Source organism: Cricetulus griseus, chromosome 4 (genome assembly GCF_003668045.3).
Source record: "Cricetulus griseus strain 17A/GY chromosome 4, alternate assembly CriGri-PICRH-1.0, whole genome shotgun sequence".
NCBI classification, from domain to species: domain Eukaryota; kingdom Metazoa; phylum Chordata; class Mammalia; order Rodentia; family Cricetidae; genus Cricetulus; species Cricetulus griseus.
In genome coordinates, this window is record NC_048597.1 from 95,015,577 (window position 1) to 95,038,321 (window position 22,745).

Consider the following 22,745-nt stretch of genomic DNA (forward strand, 5'->3'; position numbering starts at 1 on the left):
GTGGCTCCAGGATGTTGTGCAAACGGGTTATCGTCTCCTTTCTGTGTGGTTAGAGTCCAGCTAGGAGCACCCCAGTTTTAACCAGGGAACTAGCTCTGCTCAAGTTCTCAGGCCCTGCCTTGCACATGAGGAGATCAGTATCAGGGTGACACTCGCCACCTGGAAGAACCTGCCTTTCACCTTGGGGTTCCCACAGGAATGACAGGAGCTCCAAGTTTGTCTGAACTTGCCCCAGGATCACAGGAGTCTTACTTCTTTTCTTTTCAGGGTCCCTTGATCGCCACAGCTTTCACTAATGGGTACCACTGAAGCAGGGGAGAGGTGGCAGGAGGTGAGGAGGTGGAGAGGGGTGGGGGACTGCGAAGCGGGTCCTTTGGATGCTGTGGTGAATACCAGCCCCCATTTCTACTTAATAGCACACACAGTTACAGGGGTGGGGTGACAGGGACGGGACAAAGACCTGGCTGCCAGCAGTGGCCAACAAACACAAGAGAAGTTGCTTAGCCTGCTACAGTCTGATATAAATTAAACCAGGCATGGTGGCACATGCCTATCATCCCTGCTCTTGGGAAGCTGAGGCAGGAGGGATTCCTTTGAGTTGTAGGCCAGCTAGGGCTACATAGTGAGACTGTCTCAAAGAGAGAGCTGGAGAGATGGCTGAGCTGGTAAAGTCCCTGCTGAGCAAACATGGAGACCCGATTTGGGTTCCACGTAAACAGATGAGCATGGTGGCACACCCCCGGGACCCCTAGCACTGACAGGCGGGTCCCTGAAGCTCATTAGCCAGCCATTCTAGCCAAATGGAGGAGACAGTTGCCATCCACTTCTGACCTCCACGTGCACAGGCACATGGGTGCACTTACACACATACATACTGTACTCACTAACAAGTGAATACACCAATACAACAGATGCCTCTACACAAATAGCATATAAATAGCCCAGCACTGGGGAGACAGAGGTCGGCAGATTATAAGTTCAAAGCCAGCCTGATAGGCATAACAAGACCCTGTCTCAAGAAGCCAAATATAAATTAATGTAGCTAATATGTAAATGAAATATAAATTTAATCATACTTCATTGGACTGACAAAGACTTTTTTTCTACCGTTGATGACTCTGTCTAAATTGGCTCCAAGTTCCCAAGGGATGGTCTTACAAGCTGAGATTTTTAATTTGGGCTGGGGATTGAACCCAGGGCTTGTGCACACCTAGCATGATCTACATGAGCTACGGCCCCAGCCCTGTCCAGGTTTGGTTTGATTTTAAATTTATTTTATGTATATGTGTTTTGCCTGCATGTGTGTATGCTCAAGGAGGGCATCAGGGCCCCTGCAACTGGAGTTAGAGGTGGCTATGAGCTGCCATGTGGGTTCTGGGAACCAAATCCTGGTCCTCGGCAACAAGTGCTCTTAACCATTGAACCATTCTCAGCACCCCATCCAGGTTTTCAAACAGTCATATCCTTTGACTCGGTAATAACCACTTATAGGCATTTATTTTAAAAATTGCTAATTAGCTGGCATCGTGTATCAGGCCTTTCATCCCAGCACTTGGGAAGGCAGAGGCAGAGGCAGGTGGATCTCTGTGAGTTCAAGGTCAGCCTGATCTACACAGCAAGTTCCAAGACAGGTAGGGCTACATAGGGAGACCATATCTCAAAACAAAACAAAAGAATATAGATAGACAGAATATATGCACATAATGGAAAATTACACAGCTGTTAGAATATGAGATAGGCTTACATGGTTCCTATGTGTAACCACAACACTCAAGAGGCTGATGGAGGCAGGAGTTTCCAGGCGTTGGTGGTGCACCCCTTTAATTGCAGTACTCGGGAGGCAGAGGCAGGCAGATCTCTGTGAGTTCGAGGCCAGCCTGGTCTACAGAGTGAGTGCCAGGACAGCTAAGGCTGCTCAGAGAAACCCTGTCTCAAAACAAAACAAAACAAAAACAAAAAAACAAAAAACAAACAAAACAGAGACAGAGACAGAGAGACAGAAACTGATGGAGGGGAAGAGAACCACAAGTTTGAGGCCACCTACAATACACACAATAAATCTTTAAAAAGGTGTAAAAATAATGGTGCATTAGAGATGGTTCAGTGGTTACAAAGACACACTAACTACCTTTGCAGAAGACCTGAATTCACATCAGGTGGCTCACAAACACCTGTAACTCTAGTTCTAGGGATTCAAATTCAGTGCTGGCTTCTCTCCGCAGGCTCCTGCACTCATGTGCACACACCAGCACACAAGTGAGCATTATTTTAATTTTTGAGACAGAGTCATGGTTGGCCTGGCACTTGCTGAGATCAGGAATTCCTCTAATCAGAGATCTGCCTACCTCTGCCTAAAGGGCATGTACCAACTTGCCCAGCGGTAAACATAGTTAAAAACATAATAATAAAGTAAATCTTAAAAAAAAAACAAAAAAACAAAATTAGAATCGATACAGGTAGTCTTCTGCCCCTTCTGGTGTTTTATTATATTAATAAAGATGTCTCAATAAAGCAACAAAACGAAACAAAAAAGTAAATCTTTTAAAAACGCAAGAATAAAGCAAATAGTTTACAAGTGGGACTAGCTTCCCAGTGAACATGACAAAACCTAGCCACTCAAGATCCGGGGAAAGTGCCCAGCCTCAACCCACCATGTACAGAAGTACAAAGTCAGCAAAATTCTTCTAGGAAGGGAATAGGGAAGGTGGGGCATGGCTATCCTATGGGCCCTAGAGAGAGACCAGGTGGGCCGGAGCACCCAGTATCTTGCTGTTACCTTTCAGCGCCCCAGCCTGCAGCTGACTGAGGACCAGAGTGAGCCAGCAAGGGGATGGGGACACCTCAGCCGCAGCAGCCCAGCCCCTCCGCTGCACCTCGGACCGGACCGCTACTGCCTGTCCCCCAGCCCCTGGGCTCAGCCCCCGCCCTGCTGTTCCCACATGTCTGGTTCCTACCTACTAATCTCCCCTTTTCTGACGTTGCCCCCTCTCCCCACCCCCTACCTGCCTCTCCGTTTTGCTTTTATTTATTTTGGATTAGCCGGTTGTTCTCCCCCTACCAGATTTACCCCCTCGGGTCTGCCCCCTCCTTCCCTGCTGCCCCCTTTAGAACACCCCAAGAAGGCTTTTGTATTTGTGCATAGCTAGAGTGGGGCAGGGAGCCTGCTACAGGCCGAAGCCCCAACTGTTGTTTTTTTATTCTGGCTTTTCCCTCTTTTGCTCTTTACTTTTTTTTTTTTTTTTCTTTTTTAAAGGAACTGTTTTTAAACTATTTCTAGGTTTGTGAATGTGAAGCCCCGGGCCATAGGGGGCAAGGGGCCAGGTGCCCCCCCCACCAGCTGAGAACAAAGTGTCTATGGGTGTGGGCTCCTGGCCACCTCCCTCCAGCCCTGGAGAGGAGGGCAGCGGGCAGGGCAGCGGGTAGACCAGGCCGAGCCCCTGGAACCAGCCCGTCCTGTATCATATGTAAATACTGTGAGGTGAAGCCCTATCCACACCCCTCTCTAAGATCCCTTGGGGTATGGGCATTGCCCGACCCCACAGGGCAAAGGTTTCCCCTTGTCCCCTGTCTCTGTCCCCTCTTCCTCTTCAGACTTACTGTAAGCTTGCAGACCTCAGCTCTGGCCACCAGAAGGCCCACACTGTCAGGCCTCCAGGGTTCAAGGCCTACTCTCCCCCAAAACCCCGTGTTGGGACCAGGGAAGAGGAGGGCCTGCCTAGAGCCACCGCTGGGAAGGAATTAGCTCTCTGAACGCCACAGCTTAGGCAGGACCTTCACCGTGGGTGGGCATCAGGGGCACTTCAGTTAGGAGACAATGCCAGGGAAAGCAAAGGGCTTCTCAGGGAACCCCCACATTCTCACTGAAGTTCCCCACCAGGATAGTCCCGCGACCAGAGCCCTTGGTAGCCAGCCCCTTACCCTGGAGCCCCTTTCAGAGGGTGTGAACATGAAGCGAGACCTGGCAGGGCTGAGGCCTACCTGCTGTCATCCCCTCTCTGTGTCCTTCCTCACCCATGTCTGAGGATGGGGGCTTAAGCTTCCTTCCCCAGCAGAGCCCCCACCCCTCAAAACCCCCCTTGGAGAGTTAACTGTCTATGTGAGGCGCTCACTCAACCTATTAGCCCTGAAAACTCAAAGCAATAATCTTTGTCACCAAGATGCGCGGCTGTTTTTTTTTTTGTTTGTTTTTTGTTTTTTGTTTTAATATTTCCTAATAAAAGAGAAGCTGCATTTTATTGGTTTTTATTTTTAATTTTCTACGCATCTGAGCTGAGCCCCAGGAGACTTAGCTTCCTTCCCCCCCCCCATCCCTGGACCCGCTCACCCCACTGGGCCTAACCATGGGTTCAGGGACCTGGAATTCCATTTTCTGTTTTGTTTGAGGAAAAAAAAATTTTTTTTTTTTTTAAAGATGTTACATGGTGTTTTTGAAGCCAGCAAGTTCCACCCTCGGTGTCTCTCCACATCTGTAACTTCTTTTTCCAGGTCTTCTTTTGTTTTACATTCCTAATAAATTATTTGAAAACGGTGCTGAGCTTGAGTCTCCATGTGTGCTGTTTGCAGTGGCCCTGAGAGGCAGAAGGTGCTTTATAACTGGCCCCCTCCTCTGGGTCAACAGTGGAGGCCTGGGATTGTAGCCCAGGGGCAGAATGCAGGCCTAGAATGCACAGGCCCTAAATTCAGTCTCCAGTTTTGTAAAAAAGAAGATGAAGTAACAGAAGATTCTACCCATTTCTTTAAACTTTAAGTGGTGCAAGTGTTTTCATAATGACAAGCTGACAGGTGGCTCAGAGGGTCAAGGAGCTTGCCACTCAAGCCTGTTGGCCTAACTTCGATCCCTGGGTCCCACTTGGTGGGAGAAGCAACTGACTCTCAAGCCATCCTCTGGAACACCCATGCTCCTATTCACGTGTGTACGTGGGTGCATGCACACACAGTGAAGTAATAAAAAGTTATGATTCATAAATGCCAGGTGTGGTGTGTTCCTGTAACCACAGCAACCAGGAGGCTGAAGCAAAGGAATCTTCAGTTCCAACCTAGCATGTCTCCACAGTAAAACCCTGTTTCAAAGAAACCAATGGCAAAGGGCCAGTCATGGTTCATGACCACAGCCCCAGAACCCAGAAGGCTGAGATGGAAGATGCCTGCAAATTTATTGTGGGTCTGGTTTACATAGTGAGTTCCAAGTCAGCCAGAGCTATACAGGGAGGTCATATTTTACCTCCCACCCCAAAGAAAGAAAAGCACCAAACATAAAGCCTTCTGGGGGTGGCGAGTGGTGGTACAAGCCTTTGAATGCAGCTCAGGAAACAGGCAGAACTCTGTGAGTTCAAGGCTAACCTGGTCTACATGTAAAGATCTCTAAAACGAAAAACCATTTAGGTTTGTTTTCATTTTGAACTTCCACTGTGGTTTATGGTGGATGAACTCATGTCAGGTTTATATGTCAGGTGCTTTTATTCCATAAACTATTTCATTTACCCAAACAAAAACTTTTAAGACATTAGATGACTCAAGTGACCATCAGTAAAGGGTACTTGTTGCATAAGCCTGGTGACCTGAGTTGGATCCCTAGGACCCACATAAAGGAGGAAAGAGAGAGCTGATTCCAGAGTTGTCCTCTGACTTCTGAAAGTTCTCCATGACAACACACACACACACACAGACACACAGTAGTATTCATGCATCTGTACTGGCCTGTCCTTGGGGTTCTGACAGGATACGCCCTCAGCTGCAGCCACTAAGAGCACCACCTGTGCACATTCACTACATTCCCTTTTAAAAGGGCCCTGTCTACCTCCCATCTCTTGCCCTCTCCCTCCTTCCCTCCCCTACCCCTTTCTCTTTCTCCCCTTTCTCTGCTTCTTTGCCTCTCTCTGTCTCCCCCCATTACTGCTGCTTCTGTCCCCCAGAGGTTGGTCTCTCCCCTCCTCTCCCCCCTTTTCCATTCCCATCCCCCTAATAAACCCCTCCATGTGAGCTCTGTGGAATGGTGTCTCTCTTTTCTCTCTCTCCCCACTTTTTAAATTACAACAACGTGTGCGTACACACACACACATACACACACATTTTAAACTTCCTCACTGCTACTGTCCTGTCCTATTTTCTTCATGGTCCTGATTTTCCACTTTACCCAACTTCTGTCTCCAGCACAAGGAAGGAACAAAAGGAAAAGAAACAACAGGGTGGTTCACTTCCCAGCATCCACACTGAGCAGTCTTCTCCCATCTCTCTCCATTTTATTTAGTCAGGGTCTCTCAATTGAGCCCAGAGCACGATGATACAGGCCAGGTTGCTGAGTGTGTGATGGGAGGGCCCCCTTTCTCCAATTCCCTGTGAACTGGGATTACAAGAGAGCTGTCATGCCCACCAGCATGGAATGAATTCTGTTCCTCAAGCTTGCATACAATTACTTTATCCACTGAGTCATCTTCCCAGCCCTCTCCTCCCTTTTAATTATTTTCTTACTTTTATTTTTTATGCATAGGTGTTTTGCCTGTATGTCTGTATGTGTGTCACTTGCATGCCTGGTGCCTGCAGAGGTCATGTGGGTATTGGGAATTGAACCTAGTCCTTTGGAAGCGCAGACAGTGCTTTTAACTTCTGGGCCATTTCTGCAGCCCCTGCCCACTAACCTTATTTTTAGAGCTGGTCTCACTTTGTAACCCAAGTCAGCTTGGAACTCACAAGTGTCCTGCTCCAGCTTCCCAAGTGCTGGGATTGCAGGCATGCAACACTACCACGCCTCTCTCCAGCACCACCACTTTCAGGTGGTGCGGCTGGGAACAAATCATCTAACCTCTTGGAGCCCACTTCATCAAATGGTGAAGATGACTTCAGGAGACCTGTGACTGGGCATCTTGGGCTAAATTCATCGACTTCTTTGCCAGGCCCGCAGGAGCGCTCAGCAGTGGCAGCTCACAGCTCTTGGAAGCAGTTCCAGGAAGCGGGAGCCTTATCCTTCCAGGACCCAGCAGACGTGACCTTGACCTTGCTGGATCTGGGATGCTGGCACCTGAAGGAGTCAAGAAGCTATCGGGGGCTGTTCTTTCCACTAGAGATTGTGGGGTTTTTCCAGGCTGGGAGAGGAGGTGTTCACACACCTGTGCATGGATTTCGGCCAGCAGAAGCCAAGGCACAGATTGCAAGGGTCTGGGGAGGTCTTTGGTGACTGCAGACCATAGTTGTCACTTAACGTGGCCTTTCTGTGTGGAACACATTGTTAGGCCATCTCTCCCCACTGCAGGCTCTCAGCCTGAGCCCCTGTGCAGGAGAATTTGTCCAGACTGCCTTGAAGGAGCCTGCAGCACTCACTGCCCGGAGGCGCCCCTGGTGGGATGTCACTCAACCTCCGAAGCACTCTGAGAAATGGAGAGTTTGCTGTTATTATGTGGTTCTGGGGCTGGAACCCAGGTCTTTCCACACACTAGGGAAGTGGTCTACTGTCCAACTACATTCCCAGTTGTGTTTGTTTTTGGAGGGGAGGTGGTTTTTTGAGACAGAGTTTAATTGTGTAGCCCCTGGCTGTCCTGGAATTTACTCTGTAGAGCAGGCTAGAGGAGCAAGAGTGATTCTGTAGCACAGGCTAGCCTAGGACTCTCCGTTTTCCTGCCTCAGCCTCCTGAGTGCTGGCATCACAGTCACATGCCACCATGCTTGTTTTATTTTCTTGTGTTCATCTTTTTCTTCCGTGTTTGCGTACACGCATGCATGTTGGTAGGGGTTGATCTCAGGACTTCACACGAGCTAGGCAGACACTGAACACTCTAGTCCTGAGGTACACTATCAGCTCTGGTGCTTCCTCAAGAACTGGGATCACACGCGGGCAAAGGTTAGCCTTGAGTTTATCGCTTACTTAGGAGAGGAATAGTGGATTCTGCAATGACTCACACACAGAGGACCTCACTCCAGGTGAGGCTGGGGTGTTGTGGAAGGGAGTGGCTTCTGGTGTGCCAGCAAAGAGGGAAAATCAGCCGGCTGGGTACTCTAACTCTCTGAGCTCACAGGTTTTCACCCTAGCCTTTGAATCTCTAATACATAAAGATTTAGTTAGAGCTACCTTTTTTGTGGTTGTTTGTTTGTTTTTCAAGACAGAGTTTCTCTGTGGCTTTGGAGGCTGTCCTGGAACTAGCTCTTGTAGATCAGGCTAGTCTCACAGAGATCCACCTGTCTCTGCCTCTCGAGTGCTGGGACTAAAGGCATGCACCACCAACACCTGGCCTAGTTAGAGCTACCTTTAGCGGTAGCAACAGAGTTATTGTCAGAGGAAACAGAATTCTCCCCAGGCTATGATCTTAGTGCCAGACGTTAGTAGTGCAAAGTGCAGCCACTGTAACGAAGGTAAAACAGCACCAGAGTTTGGAACTACAACATCCATGGAAAAGCTGGGCAGGGGGCACAGAGACAGGCAGAGCCCTGGAGATTGCCAGCCAGCCAGCCAGCCAGCCAGCCAGCCATTCTAGCTGAATTGCTGAATTCCAGTTCAGCAAGAGACCATGTATCCCCAAAATAAGGTACAGAGTAACTGAGGAAGAAACTCTGGTATCCACAGCCACCAACATGCACATGGCATGCACACACATACGATACTTGCAAACACATATGTGCCCATGCTAGACACAAAGTACACACAGGCAGGCATGGTAGTACATGTCTGTAATCCCAGCCAGCTGGAGGTGGAGGGAGATGGATTGGGACTTTGAAGCCAGCCTGGAATACACAGTGACCAAAAACCAGAGTCTGGAGATAGAGCTCAGTTAAGTGTTTGACCAGCTTGCACAAAGCCCTGGGTTCCATCCAGAAGACAGAAGCCCATGGGAACACAAGGATTGGTAGTTTTCAGGGGTGGGGACGGGAGTAATTACCAATTGGATCAAGGTTCTTCTTGGGATGATAAAAATGTTCTGGAACTAATTAGAGGTGGTGGTTGCACAACGTAGTCAAAGCATTCAGTGCCGCTTACACACTTTCACCAGCTAATGCTATGCTATCTAAACTGTGACAAAAAAAAAAAAAAGTTACATATTTCGACTGGTCAGAAGGCTCAGTGGCTAGACACTCTGGGCCAAGCTTGATCCCTGGAACCCACCTGGTGGAAACAGAGAACCAATCCTTCAAGTTGCCCTCTGACCTCCCCATGCGCACCATATGTATATTCACATATAATGAAGAAACAAACAAAAGTTTTTAAAGTGTAATGTCACATACACACTTGATATAACCCTACTAAAAGTCCTTGCTAATCCGTAAGTCACACCTAAGGCTTTAGAACTCCACATCCCCCAAATTTTCTCACAAACCTCCACTGGGAGGTGAGAAAGGGAAGTGAAGTTTACATGGTGGGAAAAAAATTAAGATGTGTGCCTTGGGATTCGGCAGATCTACACTTGAGCCAACCTTGCTCTCCATTTGCTGGCTGTGTGACCTTAGGCAAATCACTTTGCTCTCTGAGCCCATTTCCTCCTGTGTAAAGTGCATGACAGTACCATGCAATGGCACCCCCACACACAAACCCAAGCATCACATGACACAAAGGCAGCAATCATTTCCACTTGTCCCCTTCTTGCAGGTGTCCAACAGGATAGATGCCCTAGCCCCTTGAAGCTAGATTGTAGATGGAGGTGAGGAACATATTCTCAGTCAGGCCTGGGGAGGGTATGTCCAGCAAGCGTGAAATCCTGGGTTCAATTCCCGGGGAAGCACACCCAGGGCTCGCCTGCCACCCCAGCACTTGGAGATAAATGCAGGGGCATCAGAAGCTCAGGGCTGGGCTTTGGATTAAGAGTGGGCTGTTGCTGCAGAGCCCGGGTTCCATCCTCAGCACCTCTGTTGGTGGCTTTAACTCCAGCTCCAGGGAATCTGACACCCTTCTTCTGGCTTTTGTGGCATCTAAACTCACCCATTCACACACTGACACATGGACATACACATAATTAAAGATAAAATAAATCTTTTATTTTTCAAAAGAAATTCAGGGTCATCCTCAGCTACATTGTGAGTTGAAAGTTTTCCTCAGATACCTAGTAAATTCCAGGACAGCCTGGGACTTGGAAAATAAAATAAAATAAAATAAAATAAAAGATTCCAAGGTCTGAAAACTCCAGAACCCATCCTCTTGGTGAGAAAATGCCAGTCACAAATCCATGACACCGTTTTCAGTGATCTCTGACAGGCAAATCCCACTGGGTTGTTCCACCAGTAGGCTCAAGGCCAGCCCAGAGTGGCTAAGAGCAAAGCAAACAGCCTTATCGTGAAAGTGTGGGGCCCCCGACTATAAAGAGAGACGTCACTTGAGTTCTCCCTTCACTCAAGATGAAACTCCTTCTGCTGGTCACTCTGCTCACAGGTAGGACCCTTGTCCCCTCTGAGTGCCCTACCATCTCCCTTGTCTTCAATGCACAGACCTCGGGTAGCCACAGTTGAAGTTCTTGTCTGGGGTTCCCACTGGGGTCTAATAGCCCGTGGATTGGGTTTCCTTTCTCTCCCCCATCCAGAAGAGCTGGCACTTTTAATCTCTAGGCCTAAACTCAGGTGACCCCTTAGAAAAGTCCACTACATTCACCTACCCAAAGAAAGACTGCCCCTCTGCCTCTGCTATATTGCCCCGGCACCCATTTCCCTGGCCCTAAGCTGTCCTAGTGATTTGATTTTTCTCATTCTTTTAAAAAAATGTTGACTTTTATTTTATGTGTATGAGCATTTTTCCTGCATGTCTGTCTGTGAACTGTGTGAGCAGTGCCTACAGAGGCCAGGAGAGAGGTCTGATCTCCCAGAATTGGGGTCATAGACAGTTGTGAGCTTCCATGTCGGTGCTGGAACCCAGCCTGGGTCCTGTGCAAGCTCAGCAAGTGCTCATGCCTGCTGAGCCATGTCTTCAGCCATCATCATCATTACTATTATTATTATTACTGATATGATCTTATAATGCAGCTGGGGAAATCCTCCAACTCAACATTATAGCCCAGACTTGCCTCAAACTCCCAAGTGTTAGGATTACATACATGCTGGGATTGTGTCTACAATTCTTCCCCCCCTTTCCTTCCTTTTTTTCTTTCTTTCTTTCTTTCTTTCTTTCTTTCTTTCTTTCTTTCTTCCTTTCTTTTTTTTGAGACAGAGTCTCTCTGTGTAGCTCCCCTGGCTGTCCTGGAACTCACTCTGTAGACCACGCTAGCCTCAGATTCAGAGATCCGCCTGCCTCTGCCACTCAGTGCTGGAACTAAAGGCGAGCGCACCACTGCCTGGTGTGTCTTCAATTCTTATCTTGTAAATTCATTATGAATTTTGGCCCCCATCTACACACACACACACACACACACACACACACACACACACACACACACACACACGTATGCTCCATAAACATAAACAATGAATGGCATCATACACTGAATAAAACATATTTGGCATATGAGTCATTTATATTCATCAAATGATGATTGCGACCTGAAACCAGTCAGGTTCTAGACTGAGACTGGGGAATCAAAGATGAATCAGGTGTGCTCTTACTCCAGAAGCACATATATGTAAACACACACACACATACACACACACACACACACACACACACACACACACACACACACACACACGGAGTGTGTTAGGCACAATGATAGAGTCTAAGGAAAACCATGAGATGGCCCTTGGGAACTTTGTGTCTTACAGAGAGGGAGGGAGCACGTTAGCACATGTGTGTAAAGGGGGTTAGAAATGCTAAGAGGGCTGAAGAGAGGACCCCCCCCCAGTGGTTAAGAACACTGGATGCTCTTCCATAGGACCTGGGTTTCAGTACCCACACCTATAACTTCCGTAACTCCCGTTACAGGGGATTGGACACCCCCCTCTGGTCATCACAGACACCAGGCATGCAAGTGATGCACATGGGTTTACAAATAAAATAATCTTAAAAAAATGAAATGCTATGAAGCAGCATGACCCTGAGTTAGGATGCCTAGCACCCACAGAAAAAGCCAGGCACGGCGGTGGCACACCCCCATAATTCCAACACTTGGGAAATGAAATGGAGACAGGAAGATCTCTGGGGATTGCTGGTCAGCCACCATAGTCAAACAGCAAGCTCCTGGCTCTCTGGGAGACCCTGTCTCAAAAACTAGGGAGTGATTTAAGAAGACTCCAGATGTTGACCTCTGTATCCACGAACACACTCATGCACATTAACATGGAAATATGAATGCAAACACAAACCGAAGTGCTATGCAGAAGTGGTATGCAGAAGAGAAGTAACAGCAGAGGGTTTCCTTGGGTATGTGGCCAGGAAGGGCCTCTTTAATGGGGAAGCATCGGAACCAAACTCCTAGCCTTTCAAGATGTGAGATGGCTCTGGTGCATGGTGGTTGGTGTGTGCCTATAATTCTAGCATTCAGGAGGCTGAGACAGGAGGATTGAGAATTCAAGACCAGCTTGGAATATAGTCGGACCCTTAAAAAAACAAGCAGAAGATTAAGTAAATAATAAAAATTCTGCCCAAGCACTTGTAGAGAGTGTCTCAGAAGAGGCTAGTGTGTTGACACTTCCGGACACTTGTTCATCTGTGACCTGGGCAGGCCTGGAAGTGGAAAGAAGGAAGACGTGAAGTGGAATCCCAGACTATGGAAGGGAGAAGCTGCAGGAATGACAAGAGGGCTGAGGGCAATCCAGGGCATCCCTTGCATTATGATTGTGTTCACAGTGGTCCTGAAAGGCTACAGGGAGACAAACCCAGAACTGACCCACACTGACCCCGCTTTAACATGGACCTCCTAGCTGATCGACTTCCTAGTGGGATTTCCTGAGTGTGGGGGTCATGGGGACCGCACTGTGTTACCATTTCTGCCTCTGTCTTCTCTTCCTCCTCCCCTCCAGTTCCTTCTTGTGAGGCAGGGTACCACATGGCCTCAGATGCACCATTCCGCCCAGTGTTACCTTGAATTTCTGATCCTCCAGGGTTTTGGGGGATGTGTATGTGGTGCTGGGAGTGGGGTCAAAGGTCCCTCCAAGCTTGGCAAGCACAATCCAAACTGAACAGAGTCCTTAACCCTTGCCTTGTTTGACTGAAACAGGGTCTTATATTGCTCAGGCAAGCCTTAAACTTGCTTAGTAGCCAAAGATAACCTTGAACTTCTGATCCTCTTGCCCCTGCCTCCAGAGTGCTGTGATTACACAGTGTGTGTTCCACTGTACCTGACTTCTCCTTCATTTCAGTGATGGCCAAGTATACCACTGCAGACTGAATCCTGGCTTATTTACCTACTCCTCAGCTGATGAACAGTTTGTTATGTCAAATACAGATGTTACACATGGTGATCTGGTCATCAGCCTTGTACTTGAGCCTTGTGTGGTCATACAGCAGATTCCATCTAATTCTCCAGTGTAAAGCTATAAGCCTGTGTTGGCTGCTTCTCTGGCTCAAGGTCTCAGCTAGAACTGTGATGAATCCCACTGCTGGCTAAGGCTGGGGTTTCACCTAGGCTTGAGTAGGGGTGGGGCAGGTTTCACACTCAAGACATGGTTGGATTGTTGGGTTACTGAACTAAGAGGTCAGTCCTTCCCTGTCTCAAAAAGGTACACACTTCCTGCTCAGGCTTGGTGACTTCAACTTGATCTCTAAGACCTACAAAGTGGAGGGAGAAAACCAACTCCCTAAAGCTGACCTCTGACCTCCTCATGTGTAGCATGACAATTATAAATGCTCCCAAGTGTGTGCTTTTGAATGTGTGTGCGGGCAAACACACACACACACACACACACACACACACACACACACACACACACACACACACCCCTCTCTATTCACTGCTCTCCAGATGAAGCAGCTGGCAGGAGTCAAGGAGGAAGCTAGCAGACAGACATCAGACCCCTGGTAAAGCCAAGTGGGATTGATGGAATGTGCTGTGCACTCTTGCAGCAGGCGCAACTGCGCACACCATCACAACTCGGGCTCTATGGCAGTTCCGAAAGATGATCAAGTGCACCATTCCAGGGAGTGATCCCCTGAAGGATTACAACAACTATGGCTGCTACTGTGGCTTGGGTGGTTCAGGCACCCCAGTGGACGAATTAGACAGGTGAGTTAATCAGGTGGGTGGGGCCTGGGGTGTCTGTGTTGGCATGAGGACAGGGCACAAACAGAGCATCTCATGAAGCATGAATAAGGAGACAGGCATATTCACTAAACATCACATTTTTTAAATTTACTTATTATTTATTGTTTGTATTTTCCAGACAGGGTTTCTCTAGCCCTAGTTGTTCTGGAAATCTCTATAGACCAGGCTGGCCTTGAGCTCAGAGATCCTTGAGTCTCTTCCTCCTGAGTGCTGAGATTTGAGGTGTGCATCACCACCAAGCATGTATTTCCCCCTCTTGTCATGTAGAGAAATTGGTCCTAGAGAACCCTGTATCTAGTGGCCCTGAAAAGCAGAATGTGTGAGATGTAAATAGTGGGCAATGCTGCCACCCAGTGGCAGACTAGGGCATGACCAACCATTACAGCCACCATCAAGGTGTCAGCCTTGGTTTTAAAAAGTCGTCACAAATTCAGGATATATAATTTCACTATATTTGAGCAATTTTGTTAAAAAAATCACTTTTTTTCGAGACAGGTTCCCATTTATGTATCAATATCTGGTTTTGAACTGATTCACCTGCCTCTGCCTCCCAAGTACTGGTATTAAAGGCTGGCACAAACCACACTTGGCAAAAATGGCTTTTAATAAACATATCCTAATACTGGGCCATGGTTCCACAAGCCTTTAATCCAGCACTAAGGAGATAGAGACAGGCAAATATCTGTGAGTTTGAGGCCAGCCTCGTATACAGAGTGACTCCCTGGACATCCAGGGCTGTTGAGGAGAAACCCTGTTTCAAAAAATAAAAAAATTGAACACATACATGCTAATGGAGACCACAGGTTCACGAGCCATAGGACACTTTCTTCTGGACATCAGGTTTAGTAATAGTAACCTTTGAGAAATTAACAGATTTGAAAAGAACTGGTCTCCTGTGTGTTCATGCTCCTCCCTCAGCTGTTCCTTCCTCTGTCCAGGTGCTGCCAGACTCACGACCACTGCTACACTCAGGCCAAGAAGCTGGATAGCTGTAAATTCCTCATAGACAACCCCTACACTAACTCCTACTCCTACTCCTGCTCTGGGAATAAGATCACCTGCAGCGGTAGGTTTACCGTCCCAGATGACTGGACTCTGTTTGGCCCTTGGCAGGTTTGGAAGGGGCATTGAAGTAACAAGGACAGTCACCATTTAGTGGACATTTCCCTGATCTCATTTGACCTCAAAACAACCATATCAGGTAGACACTAAAATATAGACTGGGACATCGATGAGGAAGATAAGGAAGGAAAGCTGGGCCACTTTCCCAAGGTCACCCCACTTAGAAGTGATGGCTTTTGCTTCTGGAACACAGGTCTACATCATTCCAAAACCTCTTTTTAAAAACATTTAAAGATTTTATGTAATTCTGGTGGAGTCATGTCTGTGCCACAGCACAGGTGTGGAGATCTGAGGACAAAGTTCAGGAGTCTGTTCTCTCCTTCGACCATGTGAGTCCTGGGGACGGAACTCGACTTCAGACTTGGCAGCAAGTGTCTTTATTCCCTGAGCCATCTTGCCTGCCCAAAGCCTCTCCTATTAGCTGCTATGTTATACTGATTCCATATTTACTAAACAACTGAAAGCTGCATCATTGGCTGTAAGCCAACACTGGACTAAACACCTATGCAGGACAAGATTTATCATTCCCATTTTACATGTGAGGATTCAGAGGGCTGGGGACATAGCTCAGTTGCTAGAGAGATTGTCTGGCATGCACAGAACCCTGGGTTCCACCTCCAGAACCCATACATTGAGTGTGGTGGTGCACACCTGCAATCCTAGCACTTGGGAGGTGGAGACAGGAGGATTGTCATGAATCATATAATTTTAGAAGTGGTGGTTGATATGTGTAGTTTTCCTGGTTTTAGGATCAAATATCCCTGTTTTTTTATGTATAGGAATATTTTTATGTATAGGAATGAGTTGGCCTCCTGTGTCTTCTTCAGTCACTCTCTACCAGGTCTTTAGAGGCTGGGTCTCTCACTAAACAGGACACTCATCTTTAGCTACCCTGACTGATCAACAAGCTTTGGGGATCTGTGCTCCCCACTTCCCAATAGACTTACAGATGCCCCAACCACACCTTGCTTTTTTCGTGGGCCCGGGGCATTGTAGGTCAGGCCCTCATGCATGTATGGAAGCCACTTCACCAACTGTGCCATCTTCCCAGCCCCACAACAACTTATTTTTTTTTATTATAAGTGTGTTCCAGCAATTTGGGCAACGCAATGTCCTTTTGTGTGGTCTGTCTCTCAATCCTGAGTCTGCACCTGTGGGAGGGCCACCAGTGTCTTTGGTAATAAATTGTACAGAACAGAGTCATGGGCTCCACTCAACTTGCTTTCTTGTTTCTCTGCAGACAAAAACAACGCCTGTGAGGCCTTCATCTGCAACTGTGACAGGGAAGCCGCCATCTGCTTCTCCAAGGCTCCGTATAACAAGGAGAACAAAAACATTAAGTGTTAGACTTGTCACCTCAGTTACTGCCTACATCATCCCTGCCTGCTTGGTTGTGTTCACCACACACTGTGCCCTCTAATAAATCACCTACTGAAAGAATTGGGCATTGGTGACTGTATTCCCTGTCTACAGAACATAATTAGATCCTCAGAGAACATCATTCCCTCTAGTCCTGGATGCTGAGGATTAATGGGAAAGACATTTCATTAGGGGAGCATCTTGAAGAGTGGGTGATGAGCCCAGCCATGCCTTTCATCATCAGCATTCTGGGATGCAGAGGTAGATCTCACGAGTTCAAGGCCAACCTGGTCTAAAATTCAAGTTCTAGGACAGCCAGGACAATTACATAAAGAAACCTTGTTTTGAAAAACTACAACAAATGAAGAATAACTCAGCCTGAGATACATAGGGGGGCAGGGGCAGGCAGAAGGGGATGGAGAGGGGAGAGATGGGGCAGGGATAGGTACAGGAAAGGAGGGGGAGGGGTGCAGAGGGAAGGAAAGAGAAGACAGAGAGTAAGGAGGGGAGAGAAGAGAGAAGAAGCAGTATCATATGGGAGCTTAAGGATCATTTTGGCACTAGAAATACTGGATTCAAAGGGCTTCTGCCGTGTGCTCATTATAGGGAGTTGGATATTAAGACACCAAACTGGAGTGACAGTAAATGACCCGAGGGCAGGATTACATCCTGGTGGCTTTGAGTCTTCACTGTGCCTAAACAAATATCGAAGAATAATTGTCCTGCTAAAGTACACAACCACATAACTTTTAGTAACAAACAAAGCAACCTTTTTCTGTTACGGGACCCAACAGGTGAAGTCAGGTTAATCTCTGGTTCTCTGGTCAACCAGATTTAGGAAGAAGGTGTTTCCTTGGCTGGTTTAAGGCTACGTGGTTCTCAGTCTCTTTTTTCCTTTAGTGAACAGCTGCCCAGTCCTCAGTCTTTCCACCCCCGGTTCTGACTCCTGCCCAAAGCTCACAGGCCTCACCCCTCCCTAGATCAGCCCTCGTGAGCAATAGAAGCAACTAGAGCCTCCTGTGCAGGCGCAGTGACTGTAGTCACTGCTGTGGCTGTCAGAGTCTTCTGGAAGGGTAGGGGGATCCTGAGTGTGGAGACAACCAACTCAACTCAACCCTCCATGGTTTTTATCCAGGGAAGAGGTGAGAAGTGGGGAAAAGGAGGTGCTGGGGGGCTAAGTTAGATGGTACATGAGAGATGGCCAAGCACAAAGGCAACAGGGCACTGGGACAGCAGACATTGTTCACCAGCCATCATGTGGTTGCTGAGAATTGAACTCTGGTCCTCAGCAAGAGCAGAAAGTGCTCTTAAGTGCTGAGCCATCATCTCACCAGTCACCGTAATGGTTGATTGTCAGCTTCATACACTGGGGAGGGAGAGCCTCAGCTGAAGGATTGCCTGCATCACATTGGCCTGTGGGCACAGCTGCTGGGCATTTTTTTTTTTTTTTTTTTTTTTTTTTTTTTTTTTTTTTTTGAGACAGGGTTTCTTTGTGTTCTCTGCCTGTCCAGGAAATCACTAGTAGACCAGACTTGTAGTTGCTGTGTGTGTGTGTGTGTTTTGTCTTTTACTCTTTTGGTTCTTTGGTTTTTGGGAGCCCACCACCGAGTTCCCAAATAAATGGAACGGAATATTATTCTTTCTTATTAATCTCTGGCCTTAACTTGGCTTGTTCCTAGCCATCCTTGCTTAAATTATGTCATCTACCTTTTGCCTCTGGGCTTTCATCTTTCTCTGTTCTGTATATCTGTCTTTGCTTTTTACTCCATGGCTTGTTGTGTAGCTGGGTGGCTGCCCCCTGGTGTTCTCTCTCCTTTTCTCATTACCCCATGTATTCTTTCTATCCTTTCTTCTACCTTGCTATTGGCCTTTCAACTCTCTCTCTCTCTTTTTTTTGATTTTCTTTTTTTTATTAGTTCAAATTAGGAACAAGCTTGTTTCACATGTCAATCCCTTCTCCCTTTCCCTCCCCTCCCCCAACCCCAACCCACCCCCACCCCAGCCACTCTCCATTCCCCAGGCAGGGTAGGGCCCTCGATGGGGGCTCCCCAAAGTCCACAATATCATCCTGGGCCGGGCCTAGGAACTCTAGCTTTTTTTTTCATCTCTTTATTAGACCAATCAGGTGTTTTAGACAGGCACAGTAACACAGCTTCACAGAGTTAAACAAATGACACATAAAATAAAGCAACACATCTTATATCATTAAACAAGTGTTCCACAGCATAAACAATGTAACACATCTTAAAATACTATTCCACATTTCTCTTTTGTCTATATACAAATGAAAGGTTTTAACTTTAACATAGGAAAACTATATACAACCAAAACAATTGTCAAGAATTACATTTACAATATTCAGTCCATTGATATTTAGCAAATTCAGAGAAAATACTCATCTATCTTATCTTACTGACTCCAAGTTTCATACCTAATTTACTTTCTAACATAATTAAGGAAAACTGCAACTATAACTATCTAGTCTTCAACTCTAGCCAAGACCCCACAAGGATATAGTATTGCCAGAGTTAACAGAAGTGCATTGCAAACAAGTTCCAAAACTCTTGAAATGACAGAGATATCTGACTGCCTGGACAGTCACCCAAAGTTCTCTGCAGTGTTGGGGCATCCATCTTCAGCCTACAGGCTTAGAGTACCTGGTAGACTTTTCCAGGAAGCAGGAAATTAGAAGGACTGCCATTCTTTGTTTTGGCAGAGTTCAGCAGTCACTTTCCTGTGGGTCCTGCATGTCCAGTTTACACAACATACTGTCAAGTATTCAGGCAAGAGGAGTTTCTTGCAGAAATGGCTAGCCTTGCCACCTTGAGAGCAAAGTTCTATGCAGTTTCTCCAATGCCCAGCATCTTCTCTAAAGTAAATTGGTGCAGACAGGAGCAGATGTGTCTCATTGTCATGAAAAACCTTTTGTTAACAAAACATTTTCAGTGTCATATTCACCGGGTGTTGGTGGCATATGCCTATAATCTCAGCACTGGGGAGGCAAAAGCAGGCAGATCTCTGTGAGTTCGAGGCCAGAGTGAGTACCTGGATAAGCTCCAAAGCAATACAGAGAAACCCTGTCTTGAAAAAACCAAAAAAAAAAAAAAAAAAAAAGAAAGAAAAGAAAAAAAAAATCAATGTCATATTTTACAGGTCTTTGAAGTGCTTGAGGACCCCATTTATGTATCTAAATATATCTCACCTGGAAAACATACCTAATGTGACTACAAGTTGGATTATTATAGACTAACTGCTAACCTCATTTCTTAATTATACATTACATTTTTTTCTGAGATAGGGTTTCTCTGTAGCTTTTGGAAATACATTTTTAAATGAACTGCATAAGTACAACACTACAAACAAGAGTAAAAACATATATACAGTGTAACAAAAATAGCTTTACATTTGTATCAATGTACTAAGACCCATGCCAGTGCAAATATATGAGGTTAATAGTTAGTTATCCTCTAATCCTATATTCCCCTAAATTTAGCAGACATCCATGACCCACCAAATAACCAAAAGCCTCCAACAACCCAACTCTTGGGAATGTGGGTGTCATTTTCTCTAGACGGCTCCCTGTTTTCTGTGGGCAAAGGCATCTTTAGGGGTCCCTGAGAAAAAAATTGAGGTAATGGTCAAGTACTGGGACCATTTTGTTCTATCTTACCTGTCAAGATTCAGGAGTTCTTTTCTGATTAAATCTGACCCATATCAATTCTGAAGGAACCCACAGTCTCTCGTTTCCTGTGGAAATAAAAGCAAAACCTCTTCCCCAAAGCATTTTTTGACTTCTATTTTGACAAATACATTTTTGTTTTTTTGGTTTTTCGAGACAGGGTTTCTCTGTGTGGCTTTGGAGCCTATCCTGGCACTCACTCTGGAGACCAGGCTGGCCTCAAACTCGCAGAGATCTGCCTGCCTCTGCCTCCCGAGTGCTGGGATTAAAGGCGTGCACCACCAATGCCCAGCGACAAATACATTTTTTGACTTCCATTTTAAAGGCATTCTTAAAATATCTAGGCTGGTTTATTTCAGCAGTCCTTTCAATTCTATGTCTCTTAGCACCTGTTTGCTTATCAACAATCAGAAAGTTCAAAACCAACACAATTAACATACAGGATCCAGACTCCCTTTCCTATCTTACATGGCTTTTTTTTTTTTTTTTCTCTTTTATATTACTTTTACTCTCTCTTTAAAGACTGGAACCTGTTTAGAGGTTTTCCTGTCTGGACATCTTTTACTGTCTATCTTTTAGCCTTTTTTGACTTTGTGAGCAAACTTTAAACTGCTAAGCTGTAGCTGGGTCCCCCACACAGCTCTATGGGCTGACCCCACCGGCTCAGCATGCTTCTAGGTTTGTGAGAGCCAAGCCTAAAGCTCGCGGCCTGGTCAGAGGTGTCTTTGACCAGGAACTGCATTCAGGCCCCTAGCCAGTGCCCTGCACCTTGGCAGGTGGTTCTACTTAGTTTTTTTGTTTCTATTTAGTGTGAGCCATGCTGTTCCCAACCCAAGTTCTGCTGCATGGCAAGACCTCTTAAAGGAGTTGTATTTTTTTTTTTTTTCTTTTCAAACTTTCTCAGGCCCTATGGAAATTTGAGCCTCATTTTGGGTGCCAAATTGTAGGTTTTTTTTTTTTCTTCTATTTTGGTTCTTTGCTCTTTGGGGGATCACCACCCAGCTCCCAAATAAATCACAGAGAGTCATATTCTTTCTTATGAGGACCTGGCCTTACCTTGGCGTTTTTCTAGCTAGCTTTTCTTAAATTATCCCATCTGCCTTTTGTCTCTTGGCTTTTGTTTTTCTCTATTCTATATACCTTTCTTTACTTGTTACTCTGTGGCTTGCAGTATATCTGGGTGGCTGACCCCCATTATCCTCTCCCCTTTTCTCATTTCCCTATTTATTCTCTCTGCCTGCCAGCCACACCCCCTTCTTTTTCCTACCTCGCTATTGGCCATTCAGCTCATATTAGACCAATCAGGTGTTTTAGACAGGCCCTGCCCAGGATGATGTGTTGGACTTTGGGGAGCCCCCATTGAGGGCCCTCCCCTGCCTGGGGAGTGGAGGGTGGATGTGGTGGGGGTTAGGTCGGGGGTGGGGAGGAGAAGTGGGGGTGAGGGGAGGGAGAGGGAGAAGGGGTTGATATGTGAAACAAGCTTGTTCCTAATTTGAACTAATAAAAAAAAAAAAAGAAATACTGGGCTCAGAGCGCTTCTGCTGTGTGCTCATTATAGGAAATGGGATACAGGAAACGAAACTGGACTGACAGTTAATGAACTGAAGGCAGGATTACAGCCTGGTCTGGTGGCCTTTGAGTCTTCACTGTGCCTAAACACTCTCCACAGGACAGCTGTTCAGCTAAAGTACACAGCATCCTAGTTTTTTTTTTTTTTTTTTTTACAACAAACCAAAGAGAACCCATCACATTCTCTACCTTTCTCTATCACGGGACCCAACTCATGAAGCCAAGTTAATCTCTGGTTCCCTGGTCAACCAGGGTTAGGAAGAAGGTGTCTCATTGACTGGTTTAAGATTACATGGTTCTCAGTCTCTCTTTTCCTTTAATGAACAGCTGCCCAGTCCTCTGTCTTTTTATCCCCCACTCCATACCTGCTCCTGTCCCTAACACTGTCTTTGTCCCTCCTTAGGTCGGGTCTGTTGAGCCACAGGTGGACCTACAGCCCCATGCACAGGCCCAGCGACTGGTGGTAGCTGGCAATGGCTGTCCAGAGTCCTGCTGGAAGGGCAGAGGGAGCTTGAACATGGAGACAACCAACTCAACTCACCCCCTACAAGGTGTTTTTCCGGGGAAGGGGGGTAGAAGTGGAGAAAAGGAGGTGCTGAGGTGCTAAAGGGGAAGGTACATAAGAGATGGCCAAACACAGAGGCCAAGGGACACAGAACCAGCAGACATCATTCCCTATACACCAGGTGGTTGTTGAGAATTGAACTCTAGTCCTCAGCAAGAGCAGAAGTGCTCTTCCTTTTTCTTTTCTTTTTTTCCTTTTTGGGTTTTCTGAGACAGGATTTCTCTGTGAGACTGTCCTGGAACTAGTTCTTGTAGACCAGGCTGGTCTTGAACTCACAGAGTTCTGCCTGCTTCTGCCTCCCGAGTACTGGGACTACAGGTGTGTGCCACTACTGCCCAGTAGGCAGAACACA

At 46.7% G+C, this 22,745-nt stretch overlaps 2 protein-coding genes across 3 annotated transcripts in view; both read left to right on the forward strand.

The window, feature by feature from the left end:
- Positions 1 to 4,528, forward strand: part of Msi1 (musashi RNA binding protein 1) — an 82,717-nt gene extending 78,189 nt beyond the window's left edge. For both annotated transcript variants that reach the window (XM_035443250.1, XM_027416051.2), the window contains 2 exons: positions 268 to 331; positions 2,784 to 4,528. In XM_035443250.1, the coding sequence (XP_035299141.1) occupies positions 268 to 309 (42 nt within the window). In that variant the 3' untranslated portion in view covers positions 310 to 331; positions 2,784 to 4,528. The remainder of the gene's footprint in view (positions 1 to 267; positions 332 to 2,783) is intronic.
- Positions 4,529 to 10,311: 5,783 nt separating this feature from the next.
- Positions 10,312 to 16,568, forward strand: LOC100764593 (phospholipase A2). Its single transcript, XM_027416088.2, has 4 exons — positions 10,312 to 10,345; positions 13,901 to 14,060; positions 15,038 to 15,165; positions 16,462 to 16,568. The coding sequence occupies exons 1-4, from the start codon at positions 10,312 to 10,314 to the stop codon at positions 16,566 to 16,568; spliced, it is 429 nt and encodes a 142-aa protein (XP_027271889.1).
- Positions 16,569 to 22,745: the final 6,177 nt, after the last annotated feature.